This window comes from Aulonocara sp. 'chitande type north' Nkhata Bay, linkage group LG1, assembly GCF_057382095.1.
Source record: "Aulonocara sp. 'chitande type north' Nkhata Bay isolate Kocher_YH1m ecotype deep benthic linkage group LG1, A_spYH_male_GT1.1, whole genome shotgun sequence".
NCBI classification, from domain to species: domain Eukaryota; kingdom Metazoa; phylum Chordata; class Actinopteri; order Cichliformes; family Cichlidae; genus Aulonocara; species Aulonocara sp. 'chitande type north' Nkhata Bay.
Window position 1 is genome coordinate 26,610,028 of NC_141344.1, and position 26,357 is coordinate 26,636,384.

General features: G+C 37.9%; 1 protein-coding gene across 4 annotated transcripts in view; it reads right to left on the bottom strand.

The window, feature by feature from the left end:
• The window catches only part of pcdh9 (protocadherin 9), a 205,268-nt gene that overhangs the window by 34,568 nt on the left and 144,343 nt on the right, over positions 1-26,357 (bottom strand). For 2 of the 4 annotated variants that reach the window (XM_086290445.1, XM_086290442.1), the window contains one exon: positions 26,056-26,257. In XM_086290445.1, coding sequence (XP_086146571.1) covers positions 26,056-26,257 — 202 coding nt within the window. Of the gene's footprint in view, positions 1-25,769; positions 25,951-26,055; positions 26,258-26,357 lie in introns of those variants that run through there. The other 2 variants (XM_086290453.1, XM_086290450.1) reach the window with 2 other exon arrangements.

The window sequence follows — 26,357 nt, forward strand, 5'->3', positions numbered from 1 at the left end:
TTTTCACATGACTTTATGCCCTTCTGGTCATCAGATACCCAGCTAGCAAGACGAGGAGAAAGAAGCTGCTGATGTCAAGACAGGAAAACTCACAATGCACAGAGGTTTCAACCATGAGGCAGGAATGTGTCAGAGTCACGATCCAGGATGAAACGAGGAGCATCTGTGAAGTAATCAGCAAGGTGGTCTGCTACAAGAGTGCCTCAGGCAGCTGAAGACAGATGGTCTGATAAGAAACAGGAGCAGGAAGAATCACGGAAGACGGTGCCCCTCCATGTGATGCCCCACTGACAGATTGAGAAGTGGTTGACATCAAGAAATTCTACCAGTAGCTATAAAAGGCTAGCATAAGGAGAGCACAGAGGCCCTGATCATGGCAGCAGAAAAACTGCCCTAAGCTGCAAATCCATAGAGGCAGAAGCCCACCATGGCCTACATGACCCAAGTAGCAGGCTGCGCAAAGGTGGACTGTCATTAACTGTCGCAGGCACCATCACTGTTTGTGTTCATAGACAAATCTAGACAGACATGTAAATCCAACAGAGTTTCAAAGTGATTTTGTTGTTTGAATTATGACAAATCAAGATGTAGTCATTTTGGTGTCCTTGCTACATTGTTACTAGATTTGTAAATTAATATAATTTTTCACATCATGAACTGGTCTTGGAGCAGTAAGTTCTGTGTAGAACGTTTCAACACAGACGGGCTTTACGCGTTACAATAAATGGAAGATGCATTGGACAGAATGCATTGTGGACACTAATTTACAACTGTGTGTATCTTTATAGCGGAAATGTACACATTTGTTCTTCACTGGGTAATGTAGGCTCGAGGGAATAAATACATTTTGATGTGTGATATCTTAAAAGCATTATATAGCCACAGTAAGTCTATAATAATCTGACATCTCAGGCGGGAAAAATAAATTATACTTGAGGTTTTAAGGAGATCTTCTTAAGGAGATTGTGTTTTCATCCCATAAATTTCACATACAGTGTCTGTCACATATTTGTTTCTATTTCTATCGTGTTCAAAGCCCTTCTTGTTCTGTCTTTTATTTTGATTTTTAATTTAAAAAAAAAAAAACCTTAAAAATGGAAACAACTCTTCACTGCTCTTAAAGTGAAAACAACAAAACAATGAATTGACATGAAAAGATGTTTGTTTGGACAAATAGGTGAGTATACCAGTATTGATATATTGGTTAAAATATTTCTTTAGCATGCATGCCTGCGCCGTTATTTCACCTAACCTGAAGCACAAACCCTCTCATCAGTGGAATTTGCATTTCATTATTATTAGGCTTTGTGCCAGAGTGAGAAAAAAGTGCAAAGAAACATGATCGTATGTCCATACGTGGCTCAGTATAACCACCATGGTGATCAGGCTTCATTCCTGTTCACTGGTATTTTTTCTTTTTCGATTACTTCACATACAAAGCAAAGATAAATATCCAGCAAAACGATCTGACAAAAGCTTTGCACTCAAAATCCTTTAATAATACTTAAAAATAGACAGACATACATGTCCAAAAAAGAAAGAAAAATAACCGCAGACAAACATATTTTGGGGTGATTCAGCACTCCATTTGAGCGTGTGAAGACTCAGCAGCATACCAACCAGCAACACTGTCATTTCATCTGTTTTTTGTTTTTTTGGATTTGTTCCCTTCCTCACAGCAGGTTAACTGTCCCCAGACAGTGAGACTTGGCTCTGCTTCAGGGTCTACAGAGTAGGGACACTAGATAGACAGACAGGCCTTGTATTCAGGCAGAGCCGATAGGCCTGGCAAGTGTGTCCTGTTTGGCATTTAAAACACCTCCGCTCACTCTTATGTCGTGGGAGAAGTGACGGACCTGACAGGCTCAGTCTCTTGGGAGCCACTGGGCCTCTTTCCAATCTCCCTGGGTCAGTGCGGGGGTGAGACGCCAGTGAGGAGCTCCTGGCTAGAAACACTAATTATCATGGCTGCTTGCATTTAGTAGCACTGTGTTCAGCACTAGGTAGTGTGCACCTCCTGGTCACGCTGTCAGATACCTCACAGGACTGGCTCTAATTGTGGAGATTGTAAAGCTATGGGTGTTTAGGTTCAAGCTGCCAAAGGCAACTCTCTGCATCACTGACTTATGTAAATAAATGGGTAAACAAACAAGAATTTAATGCCACACCCCCAATTTACTGCTGCTGTTGATATTGTTTGTACGTGGTGTTAATAATGGTCCTGTTTTTAATTTGTGTGGAATCTTTTGATTGGTGGATCAGGGAGCGGTCCTGTCACAGATGGTGCACGTACTTACACCGCACTGCTGTGCTCTCACTAACACACACAGTAATGCCTCTGCCCAAACTCATGATAATTTAATAAATGCCTGAAGGCAGAGTTTGAGGCAGTGGACAAATATAAATATTAATTAACACACCAGGGACCCAAGTAGTGTGTGAAAACTTCTCTGCCTATTGGCTGCTGCCATATTAAAGGAAACTCCGGTCAGATTTTTAATGAGAATATGGATTAGAACTTCAAACATTAACTTCTAAAGTTAACATATTCTGATTTACAGTTGGAACTCAATGTAAGCTGCTGTAAGGGCAACATGCTTAAAATAAATCAATTAAAACATTTTAAAAATGGGTGGTTGACTTTGAGGAGTCAATACGTATTCTTTGACATGCTTTATAATGTGTAACTCACTAATGATAGTTACTCGTCAAAGTCTCAAACCTCTCATCTCGTGGCACGTGATCAATGCAAAGAAAATTATGGAGTCATCGTATGGAGTCCTTCTGCATTCTTTTAAAGACTCTGAGTGTTTGGATACAGAGCATCAACAGTGTGCCTGTGTGGCAGCTTTGAGGGCCCCTTAAATCTCTTAACTCCTACACTGTCTGACTTTTGCGTAGTAAAACTGAGGGAGTGAGCAAGTGGGATGTGTGACAGCTCGTGCTGAAAGAGGTGGGCTGAGTCTTGACATTTCTCATTTCCTTCTACATCGACGGCAGCCCATGCTAGTCATCTAAACAGCTGTCACTCCCACAGTGTTATTGATTACAAAGGTCTCCGAGTTAGTATAAGTGCTACGTGTTATCTAGTATGTAGTACTGAATTTAATACATTTGGTGTATTTTAAACACAGGAATCCGGTGATGTGAAGACCTGGGATTAATCTGCAGACCATCTGCACACTGTGTAGTTATCATAGTACAGTTTTTAAGGTGTGTGATTAGGAAAGAACAAAAAATGAAGAGCTGTATAAAGGCCACAGCTCGATAAGCACTGATGAGAAACACGGCTTCTAGACATAATCGTTAAGGTCGCATAAAATGCAGGTAGCAATGTAATTTCACTGCAACACGCCAGTATTTATCAATTAAATTAAAACATTTCATAAGTTTATAACACACAATGCAAATAACTCTCCAAACGCTGCTGGCGATTCCTCCCTTGAGTGAAATCCCTGCCATGTTACTTATTCAAGCGAATTCTCGCGTGTAGTCACAAAAGAGCCAAGATAACATCAGCTGGCAGGCTAAGCTTGAACTGAACACACACACACAGAAGCTCAATTACTCAGCCTACACCACAGTAATAAAAAAAAACCCTAATAATTAAAAAAAGCGATCTGCATGATTGATGTAGGTCAGATTTTCAGGTTCAATTTAAGGGACCGAGTTTTCAGTCCAACATGGTGTAGTCTATGATGTAGTTTTGTCAGTGGAAAGGCTAAGACATCAAGACATACATTATAGGAATTTCTTCAGTGATTGAGACAGCACTGGACAGCTGTAGTGACATACATGCTCAGCTGAGTTCTTTCATGTGTGAATTACAAAGCTGTAGACAAACAATGAACTCTCTCATCTCTCATAAGGAGAGTGCTGAAGTGCCAAGTAGAGGGAAGAGAGATGGGTGTGAGTTTTTTCTGCCAACTGTCTATACTGCCTTACACTGAACCATCACAGTTTGGCACACATGCTGTAAACCTCTTTTTTTTTAAGGGAATGTCTTATACAATAAATGTTATGGCTACAAGTTGGCAAGGAACACTTGTGGTTTAAATCGCCTGGTCAGCACTTCAACTCCAGCAAAACTACTGTGTAGTACTGACTGACTGATAAATCTATGACATAAAAATAATACAGACAGGGATTCTAGGGAGGAGAAGCTAAAGGTGTAAAAGTTGAGTAGAAGTAAAGGATAACACAGGGTAGCTGCTTTAACAAAACATAGGTACTGTAGTGTATACAGTAAAGTTTGTCCATATTTGCTGTAACTTAGACATGGAGCACATTAAACGTAAGAGAAGTGTGTATAGCAGAATGCAGAACCTACTTAGCTGAAAACAAAATCTTCCAGCTTAGAGGTGACCAAAATGCAAATTACAGATCATTTGAAAATGTGAAAATGTATCCAAAACTCATTAGTTTTTTAAAAAGAATTTCCAAGTGAGATGCTGACCATTTTAAAGTTAAAAAGTTTGAGTTTAGTCCCTTAAGGATTGCCCTCTGTAAATCATAGTGTAAACTCCACTAAACACTTTATCTGAGTAATGCTGTCTACCATGCAAAATTGCAGCTTGTAATGGAGGATAGATTAAATGGAATCACTCTCACCTAGTGGCAAATTCCACACCAGTAAGCAACAAATGACTTGCCAAGCTCTGGGTGACATTTCTAGTGATTAGCTCATGATGTTAGAGGTTGAGGCAGGACCCAGTGGGAGGGGCAGTATCATAACATACTCTGCTCTAACAAACACACATATACTACCTTTTATTTAACTTATATATATATATTTCTAATAAAACCTCTAAATCCTACAAACTAATTTAAATAATTAATTCAAAGCACATTATTGAAAAAGCATTGTGCTGGAACTGACAGACCTCTTCCTGTACCTATGCAGTTCTACTGTATGTATTCACTGTCAGCTTAAGTGTAAAGCCATGGATGCAAACTGGAACAGATGAGAAAATCAAAAATGTGGCTTTTTTTTTCAGAGGATCCTAACCTACAATTACTTACTGGCTCCTGACTTTATTTTTAGTCAGTAACTGATTGCCTTGTTCTGTATGTGTGTCACCAAATAAGTGTGCCTGTATCGCAGCCTTGCCTCTTGTTTTGTTTCATAAGGGTAATGCATGCAGATATGACATTGCATTTGTTTATTTTCCATTTCTTCTTTCTTCAGTCAAGTTGGGTCTTGTACTTCAGAATATTCCTCACCTTTGTTTTGACCCTTTGCCTTTAGCGCAACAGTGTGAACTGAGAGAGGGGAAGTGAAAACAATGCAAAGCTACCCTCTAGCTTCTTATACAAAATCAACTATTAATGCTGATGATGGAAATGTGGTCTAAGTAATGATGAGCTGAGGTAGGTAAGGAAGTGAGGATGGACGGAAGCAGCAGGGATAAATGAAAGGAAGCAGTTGATGTGTGGAGTGAACAGAAGAGAACGTATAGGGAGGGTGTTGCACCTCCCCTTCAGCTTGGAGTATACACATAAAGGCAATGACATTAGCTGAGTCAGAATACCGTCAATCAATTTTCGGTCTCCTAGAATTTAATTACAATGAATTACATTTAAATGGTCAGCTTGGGAACTATAGGATCCCTTTAGACACCTCTAATGTGCAAAATCACTATGATGAAAGGTTGAACCACAAAGAGAAAATCTTTATCCTAAAGGTTGTTTTTATTTACCAATGACAAAACACCACTACCAGTTCTCTGTACACTTCAAAAACATGAATGTGCATTAAGCATCTTAAAATACAGCTGATCTGAGTTTTCTTTTACAGTTTTACAAAAAATGTAAAATGTGGTTTGTTTGTTTGTTTTTTTCCCCACATTTAAACTCTAAATGTACTTTATAATAAAGTGGCCTCGTTTTCATTTTTATATGATATATTCTGCAATCAAGGACCATGGACAGAAATTTTGCACAGTACAAGTCATCATATTGTCATCACATACACAAAGTGAAGCCAACCACAGAAAACCTCCGTGTTTAGCTGTGACATTATTATGTGGCAGAGCTCGCTATTGACCACAGGATTTGTCAGTAGTGTAGGTAAATAACTGAATCAATGATCCATTCCAGGCTGTGATATATCAGAATTACTATACATTCACTTATACTATCAACCACCATCGCAGTGTCAGCCTGTGGGAAACTCTGCCTTTATTCTTTCGCTGTGCTATTGTCGACGCAGAGAAGCTCTGAGTGTTTGCAAAAATTTCTCTTCTCAAATCTGCTTTATTTTGTCTATGACCTTTTCCCACTTATCGCTTGCAGTATCAGTATGCATTCTACTCCTACAGTGATTACTTCTCACTCTGTCAGCTCACCTTGACTTTACCTGTCATCCCTCTGTCTATTTTTTTTCTCACCTCTTATTAGTTGTGCCTATCTGAGTCTGTGTTAAGTACTCATCTTTCTGTCTCCTTCTCTGTCACACACACACACAACTTCATCAGCTATTTCCTCAACTATTAATTCATTATTTCGTTAAATATCAATGAAAAAGAACCCAACACAAACTGAAGAAAAAAAAATGTTAATCCCATTCCTCATACGGCAAGCTTTACCTTTACTTTAAAATCATGAAAATATTGTCCTAAAAGTGCTAAAAACTATGAATGCATTTGTAAACATTCCAAATTAGAGCAATACTCCTTACTAGTACATTAGTTTCATGCTTTTACCAGTTTGTATGACACAAACATCATCATTCACACGAATATAGGAGTAAGAAGTACTTGAACGTTTCTTGTAAAACAAAAAATATATATCTAAACCACTATTCTGTCTGAAAACAGAATAAAATGCAGCAGTATCTACCGAATACCAAGAGTAAACATGTTGTCCTCTATTGCCGTGAAGCCCCTGTCAGCCTGTCACTAACAAATATGTCACCTTTGTTGACCCTTAATTGTTGATCTGCCTTCAGCTATTCAGTGTCATTTTAAATACTTGAGTGCATCATGCTACCACGCTGTGTCAAAATCAGATCAACAGTCCCTGAGATATTGTGCTTGACACATGGGGGAGCAAACAAATAATTCAGCACCTCTTATGTTTTCTTGCATTTGCAATACTTTAGGACTTATTTTAGATCTGACTCATCACAAGCGATGCCTGGCAATTTATTGTATTTACATGTTGTATTTACATAGAAAATGTCAAAGTGGTTCTAGCCCAGTAACACTAACCTATTTTAAACTGACATTTACAAGCATCAAATGCTTATTGGATCATATATTATAACTGTATTGTTCAATTATGCTTCATAATGTGTTTCATATTTGGTGAAGTAGTAGATGTGTGGAAGTTTTGTACTCATAGTACAAAAAAACAGATTATCATTATAAGAAATTAATATCTTAATGAAACCACACGCAAATTACTTTACAAAAAAAGGATCATAAAATAACATTTTGAATGCAAATGAAGGATCATGTGGGCCATTCAGTCATTAGATAAGAATAAAAAGAAAACAACTTTCAAGGTTCTACTATCATACTAATTAAACAAGTAGGTATATAAAAGATAGTTGTCAATTGAACCTGTGTTTGCTTCACGTGTTAATACTGCACCGTCTAATGTGCACCTGGGAATTTTTTATTTTTTTAAATGTAACGTTCCAAACATCTGCCAGAGTTCTCAGTGTCACAATCTGAAATCTAAATTGGTAAATTTCTGCAATTAACCAGGAGGCATCAGCAAGACTCCTAGTGGAGTTTTCCAAAAGCTAAATATGCTTGTGCCATATGCTTCACTGAGAAATTCACTGTATCCCCACCCACCCACACACACACACGCACGCACGCACGCACGCACGCACGCACGCACGCACACACACACACACACACACACACAGAAACACAGTCTTCCTGTAGAATCATGCAATGCATACGGTTTAAGATTCCATCCCATTTTGAAAAGATGTCTGAAAGGATTCATCACGGTGACAGCACCACTTCAACACATTTTTCAGTTTGTCAGAAGTCTCTTTCTTAGCACTTGTTCCTCACTTCTCCTTGGTGTCCTCTGGTGTATTACCCTGAGTCCCGCTCAAAGCGCACAGCAGGGGATTAGTCCCTATCACAGCACTCACTACCCCCAGATCAGTTCACCAGGGTTAAGGTGCAGCTTTTTTCTGAAGATACCGCTTTTCTTTGGGAGAATTCTCATAGTGACGCGTTAAAGGAGACCAGTCAAAGTGGAACATTAATGCTATGATAACCTATTTAAATTGCATTCCTATAAATACTCTTTCTATTGCACACTTTTGGTCTGTCCCCCCTTCCGTCTCTTTAACTCTTAGGGTCTGTAGGTTTACATTACTCCATTACACTCTAGCAAAAAAACCCACAATATTTAAGATTTATATTCTAATATATATCTCACCTAATATATATTAGGTGAGATATATCTTTGATATATATTTATATATATATATCAAAGCACTGTGGGATCTGGACTATTAAATGTGACAGCAAACATCAATGACATGGGTGAAAGACAAATAGAAAAATCCAACATATGGTCATGTGAAAGAGTTTTCACAGGACTGCAGACTCAGTCCTGCAGATTAGCACAGACTCTGCAGTCCTGTGAAAAACTAAGCACACGCATATTGCTTCCATAGAATTAGGAGAGTAAGTAGCAGCCAGGTGCTGGTAATCAAATCCATTTGACCAGCATTAACATGTCCGAATACCTTTATAAAAGCAGAAGCAACTTGCTTTTATAGCAATTTTTTGGGCAATTTAATGGTCTGAAGCCAAAGGCTTACCAGGAGTGGACATTCCAGCAAATTCATCAAAGTCAAACCATGCAATACTCAAAGAAAATGCAAAAAGTCTGCATCTCAGACTTATTCATTGCAGTGATTTTCTCATCATGGTCCGACAGATCTTGTGCTCCTTCCGTTTTTGTCCTCCACCTGCTTTCTTCTTTTTCCAGCAGTCTGTTAGTCTTTTCTCATAACTTAACTTTAAGTCACTTGAACCACAGTAAGTTTCTCAGGGGAAACATTATTCAGCGTCCCCATTATTTCAGCCCAAACATCACATTTTAGTTATTTTTTAATGGTTGCCGCTCCTGTAGAAATACTTCGGAAAGTTGCCCCTTTTCTGGCTTTCTCTCTGGACCTCAGACATAATTATCTTATGTTCTCAAGTCAGTCTTTCTCCTACTTTTCTGCCTCAGTGGTGCCGGCTTCTCTCTTACATTGTTGGTGCTTTCTCCACCTCACATTCAGGTAAGCATGCATACTATCTGTATACTATCTGGCAGCACAGCAATAGTATGCAGATGCTTGATTGACTGCTCTTATTTACTAACATATGGAATTTTGTAAGATCAAAATTGTTGGCTGTTTCTATACGCATGAAATGAGTGCCACTGTCTTTTGAGCACACAAGAGGAAATGTACAGTCATGTCTGGCAAAAACCAACCACAGCAAATAAGCTCACCTCATACCAACTGTCGAATACGCTAGTTGAGGGGTGGTAATTTGTTCTTGTTTTGAATCCACGGGACTTGGGTATCGTGCAGTCATTGAGTTGACCATGGACTCCTCTGTATACAAAAGTATTCTAAAGTCAGATGTGACTTTATCTGTCTGACAAGTAAAGTTTGTTCAAAAATTAGTCATGCAACAGAAAAATGAAAACAATCAAGAAGTTTCAATGGCTCAGTCCAGACCTCAACCTGAATAAAACGCTGTGGGAGGACCTGTGCTGAACTGTGCATAAAGGAATGACGACAAACCTCAATGAACTGAAGCAGCATTTTAAAAAAGAATGGGCCAAAATCTGATGTGAGAGATGAGAGACATCAGCGAGAGACTGATAATTCCCTATTGGTTTAAAGGTAATTCTACAAGCTACTGAATGAAAGGCTGTACCTAAGTTCTTCAATGAACCTTATATGTCGACTGATTATGTATGTAAACAAGCACAAATTATACATCGGCATCTGCAAGTGTGAAAACATTAGCTGTGACAGTCCACATCTGTCTGCAATATCAATTTTTTCGTCTTAAACTTTTGGGTGCTCTTAATTTTCCAGGAACTCTCAACTGATAATTCAAGTTTGATATTTATTTTTGTAACTGTCTGAAAAATGTGTTTTTAGCACATTTTTACAATCTGCTTATATAGAACATCACATAAGGTCTTCTTATATGAACACCCAGTGTCCATGCTACTAACATTAACATGTAACATTAACTTTGCTCCTAGCTCAGGGTTTACTTAAATATTAATAAAATTATAATGCTGCCTGGTCAATACAACACAGCAAAAATAAATTACATTGAGTAAAAGCCATGCTTCCTATATGTTCATAAGACCATCATATTCAATAAATAGGCAGATGCACATCTGTGCATACAGTCAAATTTCTAAAATGTTTTATCAGATTCAAACCTTTCAACATTTTCATCAAACGGCCATGTCTGTCAACTTCTATATACTTGTCTTGGCCATTATACACCTTTTAAAATTTTGCTTCATCACTGCAGTGTAACAGCATATTACAGTACATTTCCTACAGAGAAATATTTTCACAAGTTTGTGATTCAAAATTTCCTTTTAGGGGTAAATGAATTCATCTATTTTACTGCAACATTTGATTCTAATGGCACTAAAAAGGAAGAAGTAATATTGAGCATTCAAACACTTCACGAAGAGATACGTCAACAATCCTGATTATTAAGAATTTACAAATGCAAGAACAATTATGATCATATTAAAAATGTATACGTTTTTAATATGTGTGCGAGTTTGTGTTTTTCCAGCCCCTCACAGACATTTAAAACTCTGCCTCTCTGTGAATATTGTGAATATTACTAAATTCTTTTTTTTTATATCACTAGGTATTCTTGTAGCAATCTGGCATGCCAACTTTTGCCCAAAGCATTTTGATATATTGTGATAAGCTCATGTCTCAGGAATCCTAAAAAGAGATCAGTGGCTACAGAAATGTGATAAAATAGTTATATTCTGATTTTGCTAAACTGTGAGTATGATATCAGGGTAAGTCAAAAAACTCTCAAGCTTCTTGAAAACATTCACTTTTTCTATATTTTCTATTTTCTACACAAACAAATGGCTGACCAAGCACTATGACTTGACTAATACATACACATAAATATAGTTGCCAAGAGTAAATATACTTCTACACTGATCAGCTACGATATTAAAATCGTCTGCCTTGACCTCAAGACCTCTAAAGACATACCGTTTTGTCAGGCATCTAGAAGTTAAAAGCAGATCCTTTTAGTCAGTCTGGCTATTCCATTGGATCCCATATTGTAGATGCTCAATTAGATTGAGATCAGGGGTATTTGGAGGCTAAGGATACACACGCTACTGTGCCATCTGGTTCAATTGCAGTCAGGCACATTATGCATGTAGTGTGTTTGCTAGTCTTGGCCAAGCATGGAATGCCAGTAATAATAATAATAATAATAATACATTTTATTTAAATAGCGCCTTTCAAAGCACCCAAGGACACTGTACAACAGATAAAAACTGGAAATATACACAATGGTAAAAATAGAAGATATATAAATAGCTGTGCTTCCCACAGCTATTTAACTGAAAATACCTTAATTAATTGACTTAGTTTTTAAGTCTTATTCTGCAAAAGGGCTTTTCAAGAGTGGGAGTTTTAAGCATAATGTGAGGACAGCCAGTGGGAGATCAGAAAGTGGGGACAATCGAGACTTTGCAAGGAACATAGGCAATTGTGCTCAGGAATGGTACACTTCTGGGTACAACAAATTGAACTCTTTGACATATTATTGAGACCATTTTTGAACAAAATTTGAAGCATGCCAAGAATTAAATGTGGTCATCAAGAGTGTTTAGGCTGGTTAGATTTATCATTATAAAATCCACGAATGGTATAACTCAAGGCTTCCTGCCTGAACATTAACCAGAGCATCATACCACCTCCACCGACTTGCCTTCCTATAGTTCATCCGTCTGTTTCTTTTCAAGTAAATGATCATGAACACAAGACAGCAGGTCACCTTTCTGGGCTACAATAAGTCATCTCGGGGATTGAATAACGCAGTCTGCCTTCACTGCCCATGCACGAGCTTGACCCTTTTGGTGGTTTGCTAGCAGTCCTTTCTAGGAACAGGTTCTTTCACTCCTCTTTCAAGAAGCCATCTATATCCACTGTGAGCGACCATCTTTGAACAGAGGCGGGGGTTTACGACACCAACTCTCTGCCATCTATAATCCAGTTTTGAGATCCCTTCCCAGACGCCTTAACGCCCACTCACATCCTGGGCCATCTGACCTCAGGAATTCGCATGATAAGGTGGGGCCAGGTTTCACAATGAAAACACCCGAAACTCTGGCTGATTGGGACCCACACCCAGTTTCACACCTTGGCTCAGGCGATTAGAGGATCATCAGGGGGTCCTTTTGTCCCTCCGTGGGGGGTTACTCCCACTAGGTTTATATCTGGGACTCTCCACCATTTGACCTTAGAACTGAAGAAGCTTCTCGGATGAGAGGTGAAACGTCTTCAAGCAACTTAAAGAAGTCCAGACGCTTTTCTTTGCAATCTCCTTTGACTACGATGACCTGGATGACTGAGAACCTTCACAGACACTTTCTAGGAACACTTTTTACTGGTGCAAACTTTGTCTTTAATTGCTTATATCTGCCAATTTTTTGTGCCTATCTCAACAAATTACAGAACTGTCTAGCTGATGCCAAATATATTCCACCTTCGAAGAGCTTCATAACAAGGTGTTTTTCACTTCACCCTTGGGTGCTACTGCTGAAATGTTAAAATAATTGAAATATGAAAATGCTGCTACGCAAGGGATCAGACAAATTACGAAAAAAATATATTTTTGGAAAAATTCACAAAATTTGTCAAAAAATAACTGTAATTTGTTGTAATTAGCCACTTTACTTTTAACAAAGACAATTGTCATTCCCAGCAGTATAATCCAATAGACCTCAGATTGTCCTCCTCCCTATTGTGACTAATCATCTGCATAGAAGATGCTCTTCATCAGCCCTCCCGTCTGCTCACCCTAGCTGTTGGCACCGGCTGCCATGATAATGACTGAGGCTACTCTGAGACTATGTTTACTAGCTGACAGCGGCACCCTGCTCTCTCTGTATGCTCCAGCAAGCATTTCCATTTAGCTCACTTCTGAAGCTCCTGCCTAATTTCTCTTTGGAGACAGAAATCCTTTAAACCCCATTGTATCCCGGGGCAACATATTTACTGAGGGCTGGCTTTCCAATACCTGAGAGAGATTAACACTGCTCCCTGATTTATGAATCCATGCCACCCACCCACAGGCTTGGTCAGGGGCCCTAGCTACTCTACCCTGCTACTTCCTCTTCTCTCAATGGGATTTAGGAACACACAAACACACACTTCCCTACATACGGCAGAAGTGGGTTTAAGGGGAATATGCATAGATCATCTCTCTGAATTTCCCCCAAGAGAAGAGAAAACAGAAATGACCTGGGTGCAACTGGCTGTCTCGTGAGTCAGTTAACAAGGTAAAATCAAACTCTAAAGTAAACTTAATATGGCCTAGACAGAATCAAGCTGAATTATTTAGAAAACTATCTTTTGAACTGAGTTAAATTATATGTAAATAGATACTCTAGATCTGTCATTATAATATAGAGATGTAGTCAAAAGATCTGTGACAGCCATCTACTGTTTTTGGCATCCCACCATCTCAATAGCATCACTGGCTGTCTGTGACTGAGGTGGTCGGACGGCTGCCAGACTGAGTGACAGCCTGCTATTTGTTCATCCTGGATAGTCAATTGCTGAGCATCTGTACTACAGAAACAACAAAGCTGCTGGCAAAGAGTCCAGTGTATCAGACTAATACACCGAGCAGACTATTATTCTTATTCAGTCGAGAGGGTGTTTTAAAATTCTTCTAATTTGTGTAGTAAAGCACTGAATTACAATACAAATTAGCAATTCAATGTGTTATGCCATGAATTATAAATACAAGTGCAACACTAAAAAATCAGACCGTTATAGACCTGGCAATATCCTTGCAACATATGTCTGATGGTGCAATCAAAACACGTGCGGAGGCCTCAGGGTACTAAAAGAACTTCTAGAGGGTCACGCAACGGTACTACGGTACCAAAGCAGTTCATGTATATCTCTCATTTTTTGTCTTGTGATCATTTATTAATTTCATGACGAGGAAAACAGTTTTTGTAAGAGACTGCTATTGTCTTAGAGACACAGAGTATAAGAAAATGATGCATGAATAGAATTAAATATGGAATATAAGAAATTGCTGGAAGAGCGTGGGAGATTCTCTATCCCTTTATAGGCCAGTAGCTTCTGCTCAACCCTTCTCACACGAATCACCCTCGTAGTCAAATCCCCAAACCATGAAAGTATGTTTTTTGTTTGTGTTTAAATTTGTTTGTTTACCTGTGAGAGCCAGATGATGGAACATCACTAAAAATTAATGTTGCAGTCTTGTCATATGTGCTTACCATTTCAATGCAATGACCTTCACTTCCCTTCTTCCACAGAATATAAAATAATGGAATATTACTCAACATGGAAGGTATCCAATTTCCAAGGATAAACCTGCAAGAGGACACTCTTACTTCACCTCAGAAGTCTAGGAAAAGGCCATACTGTGATATGGTAATCAATTTAATTGCCCAGACATGGAAACTTGTAATGATACTGTACATCACGTTGCTGTGAATTGAAATGAACAAAGAAAAGATGACAGACTTTTTCACCGCTTTGAAGCACAAAGTGATATTTTATTCACAAGCCTTAAACACATTTTACCCCAGCACTGAGAAGAAGTCATCATAATTAAAATACATAATGATCTTTGGTATTTTTATCTCTTTGCCCTAACTCTCTTCCTCTCTCCAAACATACCATATTATAAGATTTACTGTAAAATCTATGTCTGAATGGTTAACTATATCGGTATTTTGTCAGATTCCATAGTTTACATGCTGTGTTAAAATTATTTAGTAATATCTCAGTATTTTTGAAAGATAAATATGTGATATTTAATGTCAGTGAAGCCCTGGTAGCATCAAGAGCCCAAATCTACTACTCTCTTTCAGGGGAAATTTGTCTTCTTTATACCAGCATGATTCAAAACATCTCGCAGCAGTTACCAGCTGCTTCCCGTAACGCTAAGAAACAATTATACATAGTTCATGTCTTGTATAGTTTCACTACCAAGCTACATTTTCTTCTCATTATGTATCTCTGTCTCATTTTATTTGTGAATATGTTAGTATTTTACTTCTGATTGTGAAGCTGCATTAACTTTATCAGGCACTTTATTAGGTACACCCTGCTTATATCAGGTGATTCAATAAGGTGGTAAAAGTATTCCTCAGAGATTATGGTCCAGAGTGACACCGTCATATGGATCCAACAGGTTAGTGAGCTGCATGACCAGTTTAACCCCATCCCAAAAGTAGTCTACTGAATTGAGATTGCCACTTGAGTTGTGTGAACTGACTGCCATGTTCAGGAAATCACTCATCCTGCTGGAAGAAGCCATCAGAAAAAACATGTGACACTGAAACAACGATCAGTACCAACTGGGCATTGTTCCAGAGCTCATGAACAAATGAACATGCCAAGAACATATCCCCCATACCAGAATACCACCACCACCAGCAGCCTAAATGATTGACAAGACTGGATAGATTAATACTATTATGTTGTCCATGCCAAATTCTGACTTTACTATCTGAATGTTGCCATAATGTGTTCAATAATTATACACAGTAGTATACAGAAACTTCCCATTTGTAGTTTCTACTGTATGTATTCCAAATCTATTTTGTACTGCCACACTCAACTACAGCAAAGCAGTAGAAAAAGAAAATACAATAAATTCAAAGTAAATCAGTTCTGTTTTTGTGTGAAGCATTAAACGTGATCTTAAACGTGTTCACTCACAAGAAGCTTGGTGTCTTGTTGTTGTCACTCACAAAAGTAAAATGCAGTGAAGATGGCAATTGTTTTTGCAGTAGAGACATAGTTGGAATGGATTTTGAAATATAGCACCAGAAATTTGGCACTAAGAATTACAAAAACATGGAACTGTGACAGCTTTCTTGCCTGAAGCATATTTACATGATACTGAGAGGAACTAAACAGCCAACACCCTGATAAAAATATCCTTAGAAAATTAAACAAAATTATATTACCTAATCCCAATGGCCAGACATGTGTTGGTGATTAACAAAATGGAAATATGATATTTCACAGTAACAAAACATATTTGATGAAAAATTGAAAATATTTAATGAAATATTTTCTTCTTTCCAAATTGAGAATCAAATAGGGGTAGTGATACTTGATGGATGTGGGGCTTGAAAAGATGCTTTGATGTTTTAGAGCATAGGTGTCAAACTCTGGCCCGTGGGCCAGATTTGGCCCGCAGCCTAATTACATTTGGCCCGCGAAGCCATACCAAATTACTATTAGAGCTGGCCTACTGGTATTATACAGCTAATATATATATTGTTTAGTATTAAGCTTTGCTTGTTCCATATTCAGTTTTCCAGCAAAACGTGTTTGAGTCCATAAGAAAATATTCATTCTTATATCTGGAGGAATAAATATATTTCAATAAATATTAACGTTAGCCCGCGACTTTGTTCCAGTTTTGAATTTTGGCCCACTGTGTATTTGAGTTTGACACCCCTGTTTTAGAGAAAGCAGGGTGGAATGCAATGGAGCAGGATACTTGAACAAAGGAGTTAGTCATCATTTCCTGCTTATCAATGACTAATGGCTAATGTAGTTTCACAGTCACTGTAGACGACATAACAATCTTGCATTTGAGTATTTTGTTCTCATGTTTCTGTTAAGCTCATTAATCTTCAAACATTTCAAATATAAACTTCAGCTAATGATCAACTACACAACAAATAAGTATAAGCATTTCTCAACGTGAACCATCAATCCATCCATCTATCCATTTTCTTGTACATTAGGCTCCATCTTCCTGCAAACCTATCTCAGATGTCATCGAGCTAGAGGCAGGGTACATCCTTGAGAGGTTGCCAATCTGTTGCAGGACTAGCACAGAGACAGACAATCATTCACATCTATGATCAAATTAGAATCACCAATTAACCTCCAGAGAACATGTGAATGCCAAAAGAGGCCCAGACTGGATTCAGAACTTCTTGCTGTAAGTTCTTTCTTTGTGGTGTGCTGACCACCACAAAGAAAGCTGTAGGGATGCAGTTTCCACTAGGGTCCTAAACATCATTTGTTATTTTGTGAATAGAATAATCACTTGCTGTAGTATGTAAAGCACGGTTTGTTTGCTGTAATCTTAAGCACATTAGCACATATTATTAAAGTTTTACAGACATATGACCAATAATCATGTAACATTAACTTGCCCACCAGTTTGGACAATGTGGGATCAAGTAAATAAGGTCTAGAGTCTAGGTCTAGAGACAGCCATCTGCCAAACACTGGTAACGAAGGAAAAATTTGTATTTCTCCACTATTCTGGAGACTGATGACAGTTGCTGGGAAAAGGATTGCTGAAGTCCCATTTATGCAGGCCTACAGACCAATCGGTGACAACCTGGCAAATAACAAAAAACAAAAGTGTATTTCCCAAAGGGGTTGGCAAGAAACTCCTTGTGATTACTTTGGTTTCCATCATACTGCTGCAGTCACCCATAGTATGCATGGGGTTGGGGTACTTCTCCATTTCCAATATGTCTCACATTTCATCAGATTTTAGTAAAGCTGGACTAGTAGTTAGTGAGTATTTTCAGACAAAGCTGCTAGCAATCATAAGGACATTTCTGGTGCAGTCCAACTGATTTCAACCAGTGACAGCCAGGAACCTCCAGGAACAGTCAGGGAATGCTCATTTTTCCTTAATGGATACATCCATTGGTGTATCACCTCCAATACAGTCAACAATTTTTGAGCAATGTCTGCATTGTGTCAAACAAGAAATGTCAATAATCAGTGACAATGATTTTTCAGAATGCTAAACTCACTTGACAAACTTCTTTATGACAAATACTGTTCTGCATTGTTCTAAGTGTTGTTTGACCACAATCTAATGATCACAGTTATTAGGGTTTATTAAACCCTTGTCACACACAACTCTTGTTTTTGTAAACATGTTGTCAGCTGATAAATGAATGTTTCTCATTTAAAGTTAAACATGTTACTTGCAGCTTGTTCACTTGTTTATCCATGTCAGAAAACAATGATCCTTAGTTGTATGGCATTCTTACCAATATAATGCAATTTTCTCATTTTAAAAAAATCATCTTTCATGTATTATGTATTGTGTATTTATTTATTATTAAAAAAGAGAGTGTTCCTTCATTTATATTGTCACTGATGATGATAATTGCTCCATCACAGCTCATGGATTTCAGCATGGTTCTAAACAGCTGTTTAGACTGCAAGTAAAGTCTATGTTTAAAGTATATAACCAGTGTTTGGTAAGTCACTTTAAAAAAGTAATTAATTACTAATTACTAATTACTTAGCCAAAATTGTATTTAAAATACTTATCTAATTACTGTGTCAGAAAAGTAACTTAATTACTAAATAAGTAATTTAACTAAATACTTCTTAAAATCCCTATAAACCTTGAGTGGGCAAACAATAGAAATCAAACTCTTTAAATAATAAATACATTTTTAAAGACGGAGACTCTACAGTACGCAGCGGTAGCATCTCTTCCACAATGTAGCCTGCAATCATTTTTTTTAAGCTCACCTTCAGACATTTTCTGTGCTGCTGAAGTAAAATCAGGTTTTGCCTGCTTAGCAGGAGTTGCCGCAGTGTTCTCCATGGATGATGAACAAGGATCACTCAGAAGTGTTTGTCTATGCTTACGTGTCAGGCGCTTCAGTAGATTACTCCTGCTATTAACAGTGGCCGATAGTTTTTTCTCCCCAGGACATAGCTTACATATTACGATAATATTCTTGTCTGCTTGTTTCAGAAAAGTGAAGAGACGGGAATATGTCCATTTCATAAAACAGCCACTCGCTTCAGCCGAGTCCTACGACTATGCAGCAAACTGGCGCGAAATGACGCGCACCTGCACTGCAACGATGTTAAAGCGGCAGAGTTTACGTCTACGTTTAGAAGATAAAATTTTTTTTTAATTATTTTACAATGTAACGCAAGTACATTGTAAGTAACTGTAATTAAAATACCTAAAAATGAACAGTAATTAGTTACTCTACTTTTTCAGTGGAAAAGTAATTTAATTACAGTAACGCGTTACTTAGTAACGCATTACGCCCAACACTGTATATAACAGATAGAAAAAAATGCTTTATTCACCCAGTCAAATTAAATGCTCAAGACAAGAGCAAAATGTTCAGAGGAACCCACACTATTTTTATTTTTATTTCGTTTTTGATTGATTAATTTATTAATTAATTCATAGGTAGCCCATTGAATTGCACGGTTACATGTCATGGAGCACTTTTGTCTGCCACTGTGTCAGTATAGGTGATGCTGTATAAGCTCAATGGTTATCAAGCTATGATATGGAATTCCTGCAATATTGGATTTCTTTGAATTAATTTTACCTTGGTTAGGTTAACTGGTGATTCTAAATTGGTCATATATCGTATGTCTTTCTGTATGTGTAGCCATGCAATAGTTTAGCAACCTGTCCTTTGTTGCCCTATGACCAGGAAAGACTCCCACCGGGCCTGAATTGATGAGCATTTAAGAACATTGATTGGTCTTTATCCATCAGAACCATCCATCCATCCATCCATTCGCTTCCGCTTGTCCTTTTCAGGGTCGCGGGGGGCGCTGGAGCCTATCCCAGCTGTCATAGGGCGAGAGGCGGGGTACACCCTGGACAGGTCGCCAGTCTGTCACAGAGCCAACACACAGGGACAGACAACCATTCGCACTCACATTCATTCGCACATTCACACCTAGTGACAATTTGGATTATCCATCAGAACCTAGGGCTGGGCGATATGACCCAAAATTCATATCTCGATATTCTTTAGCTGGATGGCGATATAAGATATATATCTCGATTTTTCTTTTTAAAGCCATAAGTTAAGAACAAAAAGAGAGTTCTTAGTCACACTGTGTCCCAGATGTCACACGGGCACTTTTATTTACATACAGCGTAGATGTACATGAAGAAATTACTCAAAAATAAATTATCAGCATATATTAAATAATCATGGTCCATAAATAAAAGAAAATAATGTTGTTTTTGTGCATAACAAAAAGCTCACAATTGTGCAGTCAAAATGTAAACTAAAAGACGCTGAGCATAATAACAAAGACAGATTTCACAGCTGCTCCACGTCTCTGAACAGGTGCCTTATACACACACTGTACGTATCACTCCGCGAGGCTCCTCCTCTGTAGCCGTAATTCTCCGACAATCCATCAAGCGGTGCAGCTCCGTAGCTTAGCAAAGTCATATTAAAACATTTTTTGACAGATTGCTGAGCGCTGTGTACCACATAAAATCGGTTCGCGGTCAGTAAGCACAACCAGAATTCATACATATTGCGCACTGTCGATTTTTGAGAAAAGGAAAGGATTTTAGGCCGTGCAGCCCCTCTGGGCTGCATGTCGTTAGCGTGGTTAGCTCGCTAACACGTTGACGCCATCCAGCCCCACACATGGTAACTCGCTAACGGAGATTTTCCGCTTTCATCTTGTCATTGCCTGCAGGTGAAGCTATGGGGGAGGGGGAGTTGTGTTCAGTGCAGGAGAGGCGAGGCCGAGTAACGTTGCGTAGAGACAAAAGTGGACGAAAGAGAGGCAAACCTGCGGCTCCACAAGTATAATTATAACGTAACATAGATTATATCGATATAAACGATATTGTCACATCTTATATCTCGTATGAAAATATATCGATATTTTTAAAAAACTCGATATATCGCCCAGCCCTATCAGAACCAATAAAATGCAAAATGAAATGTAAAAAAAAAAATTCACTTTGAAATGTATTTAACTACAGATTTAAAGATTTACACCCACACTGCATGATACATATCACATGATAAGATAAAGCTGCCTATGTGAGTGTGCTCTTTTAAACTGTATGAGCACACTTTTGCTTGTTAGAAGTACTCTATGTTTAGTATAAGTCATTGCTCAGCCACACAGACCTGCAGCCACCAAGACAATTATCAACAACACAGTGTGGCTAGTATTGTTATCACTCTGTGAACCTGTCTTTGTGTATGTGAGTGTCGCAATGAAAAAGTGGTCCTGGAGACACCTATTTTGGTGGGAATCCTTCCCACTTTACAATCCAGTTCCACTTCCACAGCCTTTATAATAATAATAATAATAATAATAATAAACAATGTAATTTGCACACAATGGTATTATCATATATTGCATATATGTGATTTTTAAATGCACAGAAAGGAATTCCTTAGGGTAACCGATATTTCTATCTGTATATATTTTAAATATGCATGTGTTTCTCCATCGCCTTCTGACTTAAAAGAAATTATTCATGCATGCTCACTTGGATATACACTATTGTCTCAGGAAAGTCTTCTGATAAACATCAGGTAGACTACCCAGCTGGCAGATTGTCCTCAAATCAGAAACTACTTAAAGATTCTGTTGTTGTTTGTGAGACTGATTTATTACATTTCTGTTTGTTTTGATCCCATTTGTTCCGTAGAACGCTAAGGTCATCAGGCATGCGACTCTTGGCTGTTTTATTGTCTATATTTTAAGCTTAAGGATTGTTGCTGGAGCAGAAAAACAACCTTTCTCATTACATCAGTTCCACCCACTCCAACAACTTCATTCAGATTTCATCTCACAGTCTATATCTATTGGCCTTTGACTTTGTGTGTGTGTGTGTGTGTGTATTTCTGTATGCGTGATTGTGCAAGTGATCTTTTTTGTCTTACTGCTCTATATTTCTTGTCTCCAATGTTTTTAAATAATTTATGTAGCACTTTAGTCAATAATGGCTGGTTTATCTAGCTCACCCCACTTGTTTCTCTGTTTATTCTGGGCACTCTCCAATCATGTATTATTTCAACTTCTTTGCAGTCTAGGGAGCCTCATCCATGCACATCCAGTGTGAAAGACCAAAAAAGCCTATTAATGAAAACAACTTTTTATAGCCATTCAAGTACTGCAGCTGATTTCTTCTGTTTGTTTTGAAGGAACTGTTGAGAATGACTTTACAATAAACCTTATCGTTTATTGCATTAGTTTTTATTAGTGTAACCTAATAAAATAAAATAAAATAAAATAAAAACTTTAATTTCAAGTCAATAGATTTACTCAGTAAAGTTCATTCTTTAAAATATAAACTATGATGAAAGATGGACGTTAGAAATGCTCCTGGGCTCTATTACCTAAATGCACGTTAAGGTAAAATATTAAACCTATTTCTCACATCTCTGGCGATTTCTAGCATGCCTCCAGAACACTTTTTAGATACTCCTAGAAACTCTTTCTCATAGGAATCAAATGTTTTCAGTCCACATGCAACTTGTATATTAACTCTATGAACTTTGCCAGCCATGGCGCAAAACACAGTGTCCCTGCACAAACTGGTATTTCCCGAGGGTGTGCTGAGGTTATTTCCTAAACTGCAACAGATTCGTATCTTGCTGACTCTTCACGCACTACAGTGGCCACAGTAGGAGGAATGCCTCAGTACAGGCCATGGACATGCCAATCCAGCGGTGCACTGCAATCTCTGAGGCAAAGAATGAACACATTCGCCCACCATTTTCCAGCTCAGAGCAAAATTTTGCATGTTTGTGTTCTTTAATATTTTGATCGCTGTATGTAAACCTCTCTGAAATCTCTTCAAATTATGTTCAGGTTTTTTTTACTTGCATTTTGCTCACATTCTATTTTAAATATCTGTGATACAGCATTACTGCCAGACAGTCGAAATAGAGATTACTGAACAATTCTTACCAACTCAATAATCTGTAAGGTTTAGTAGCCTACACTGACAGCTTTTTCTTTGCCCTTTGCATCCATCCCAAGGCTCCAGGTATCTGCTCCATCTGCAATAATGTCTGTGATAATGAGCACGAGCGAGCCATAATTACACATTACAGATCCACTGGTTAAATCTAAGTCTAAGACTAAAGCAAAATAACCATAAAGAATCTCTGCGCTTATGTGTAATTCAAACGTTTAATTATTCTACTGTTTCTAACGCATTGTAAATTATGGATGGTAGACGCATTAAAAACAGTTCACATAGCCTAACAATTAAAACTTCTTCATTAAAAACTCCCCAGGATCTTCCATTTCTGCTACTCTACATCTGGAGTCGAAGCTCAAAACAACAGTAACTGGAATGACTAATGAACGGATTGAGTTTCTTGTATTGAGCCAGTTCAGGAGTAAAAAAAATCTTGATTACAATACAAGTGACATAATAAGATACATGAACTACTGATAAGCTTTAAATTATTATTTTTGGGCAATTCCTTTCTAGTTTTGGATCAGAAAATGAATCAAATTTATAATATCAAACTTAATTAAACAAATACCTTACTAAATAAAACATGCCCAAAGAACCAGGTTCATTTCTATGTGTAATTATGTAGTGACTTTTGAACAGAATGACTCGTATTGTACAGCTAGTAGGAAAACAGTGTGAGGCTTTTTAAGTCTGACAGAGACTTACTCAAAACGAGTTAACCTGGGTCCACTGAGTTCACGTATTAGAGAGTGCCACAGCAGGTAACATATCGCTCATACACAGGACATAAAATCATTATCCTGCCAAGAAGCAGGTCAATGATCAAAGACCACTGCTGTCACTGTTAATAGTTTGCTGACAGGCAAACAACACTAACAAAAGAGAAGGCCGCTGATTAAGGACAAAAATGATGCAGTGTGCTGAAAAACTACAAATATTTAAGCTAGTAAGTCATGTTTAATGGATGAGGCCTTCTTTGAGGTGCTGCTTCTAAAATTAGCATTTTACATTGTATCTTACCTGTAAAATACTGCTAACAGAATGAAATTAATACAATTTTATTTTATGCTTTATTTAATTGTTTATTTCTTTTATTTTTCGAGCTTCTGAAAGCCAAGGCAGTTAGAGTTTATCTGTCTCTGCGCACCAAATTGTGTAAGCATATCCATAGCCTTATTTGTATTTATAGACAGTAGGACGGAAGGTGTGAGATATGTACAGCTCATTATTCATTAATTGTTATGCAGTAAATACCAGTTGAACAAATAGCATAAATTTCTGACCTGCCATAGGATGAAATGCTTTCCTTAGCCAACAGTTCATGACATTTGAAAATCCCACATTCATATAATGTAACACTGTAAATCTCTATTCTTTCGAGATTCCAATGAATTCATGAACATTGTCCCCTGATGTCAGTACAAGATATGTAATGTGGTTCAAAGGTAGTGTAAATTTGCTGGACCACTGAGTACGTTGTCTAATTGTTAATTATACAGTCAACATTTAAGGATGTTGACTGTTGACTGAAACTGTTTTAATGAATTTTCTCTTATAATTCTTCTACTGTATGAATTTGGGTTGACTGGTTGCCAAAAGCCAAAAACCAAACCACTTGATTAGGCTCTTGATTGGCTTAAATACTTTTAAAGTTGTTATTGACTTTGAGTATGGGATAACCTAAAGCCCTGTTCACCAATAATCTATTTGGTAATCACTTGTTTTGAAGTTGATATGATTCCTTGTTGCTAATTGGTAATCCAATACATTACATTTATTTTAGCTGTCATCCCAACAGGTGAATTTCAACGAGTATAGACAATAAACGTAACCAAAGAAGAAAAAAAAATTAAACAGTGAATTCAAACCAAATTTAACAAAAAAAAAAAAAACTAACAAAAAAAAAAACTAAACAAACCTAAAAAACAGTGTGTGAGACAATAAGAGATGAATGGTAGCTATGCATTCACCAGTTTTTCAAACCAAGCTTTGTGGACTTTTTTACCTTTTTTGCATATTGTAGGAACATTTGTGCCCAGCATCAAATGTCGCTATAACTGGTGTAGCAACTCCAAAGGACACTTGCGCATATCTCAGAGATGCCAGCAGCTCTGACAAAATCGCAGTATTTAAAGTCTCTGGGAATGAGAATGGGTTGTTTCTGAAGATAGTGAGTGGGTAGGCCTACACAAAGCTCACTGAATACATTTGCCAACTGTGAGTGCATCTGCTAAGTTAAATCTGTTTTAAATCATATGCACCCACAGTTTACTCACTGCACTTGTATTTATGCGGTGCTAGCTGCTCCACCCTCAGCAGGCAAGCTGGCATCGACCTTGAGGCGATGCGCTTGATCTTTGCGCACGCCTCACCTCTTAATGATAAAATGAGAAAACTGGGTCGGAGATGTACATCCCCACCAGAAATAGTGGGAAGTTAACATCTTCAGCTGAGAACAAGGCTTCCAACTGGGAAATCATCTCTAAATAAATCAAATGAGTTTCACAAATAGGTGAGGAGCCTATGGGAGGCCCAGGTTTGCTCCTGGGAGGAATGAACAAGTCTGGATGATTAACTGAGAAATGAATGACCTGCTCATGTATCCACTAGAAACCTACTTGAGCAATCAAATAACTCTAAATTAAATGATTTTTGGTGTGTTGAGTCCATTATGGAGACAGATGTTGCTTTTCATGAGAATTTATTATCTCTTTTCAAGAGGTTTTAGTCATCCCTCAAAGCCAGATATGAAACGTTTTCATTTTCTTCAACCTGTAGACAATGAATGTTCTGATTTCACCATCCTGCATACAATAAGTAGAAAAATGAATAAAATCATATTGGATTTGAAAGAAAAGACACCATCACTATGCGCACAATGTCCACCAAATTGAGTCAACGTGAACATGTTGCAGCTGTTTCACAATGCCACCAATGTTGATTTAAGCTATAGAGTTTGAAAAAAAGAAGAAGAAGAAGAATGGTAGATTTAAAGTTAGATAAGAAAATCCAAACTATGCATATATGCTAGAAAGAATATAATTCAACTTACCAGAGTTGGGATCGGAGTTTCCATCAGCTTCAGTCCTCTTATCAGGGGAGGCCTGCTCGTAGAAGTCGTCCTGCGCCTGCACCAGAGGGAGAGGTTGTGTGAGGAGGGAGCCACTGCCTACAGGCTCGTGGTCCCCCAGACCGCTGTCACTGCAGCTCTCCTGGGAGCCATCCGGCAGGTGAAACGTGACGCGCCGCTGTGACTAGAACCAAGAGCACAAAACAGAGCCTCTGATGTTAGTGCTCTGCTCTGCCCCCTTAATTTAATTTTTTTTCTTTTTTATTTACAGTTTTATTTGACAC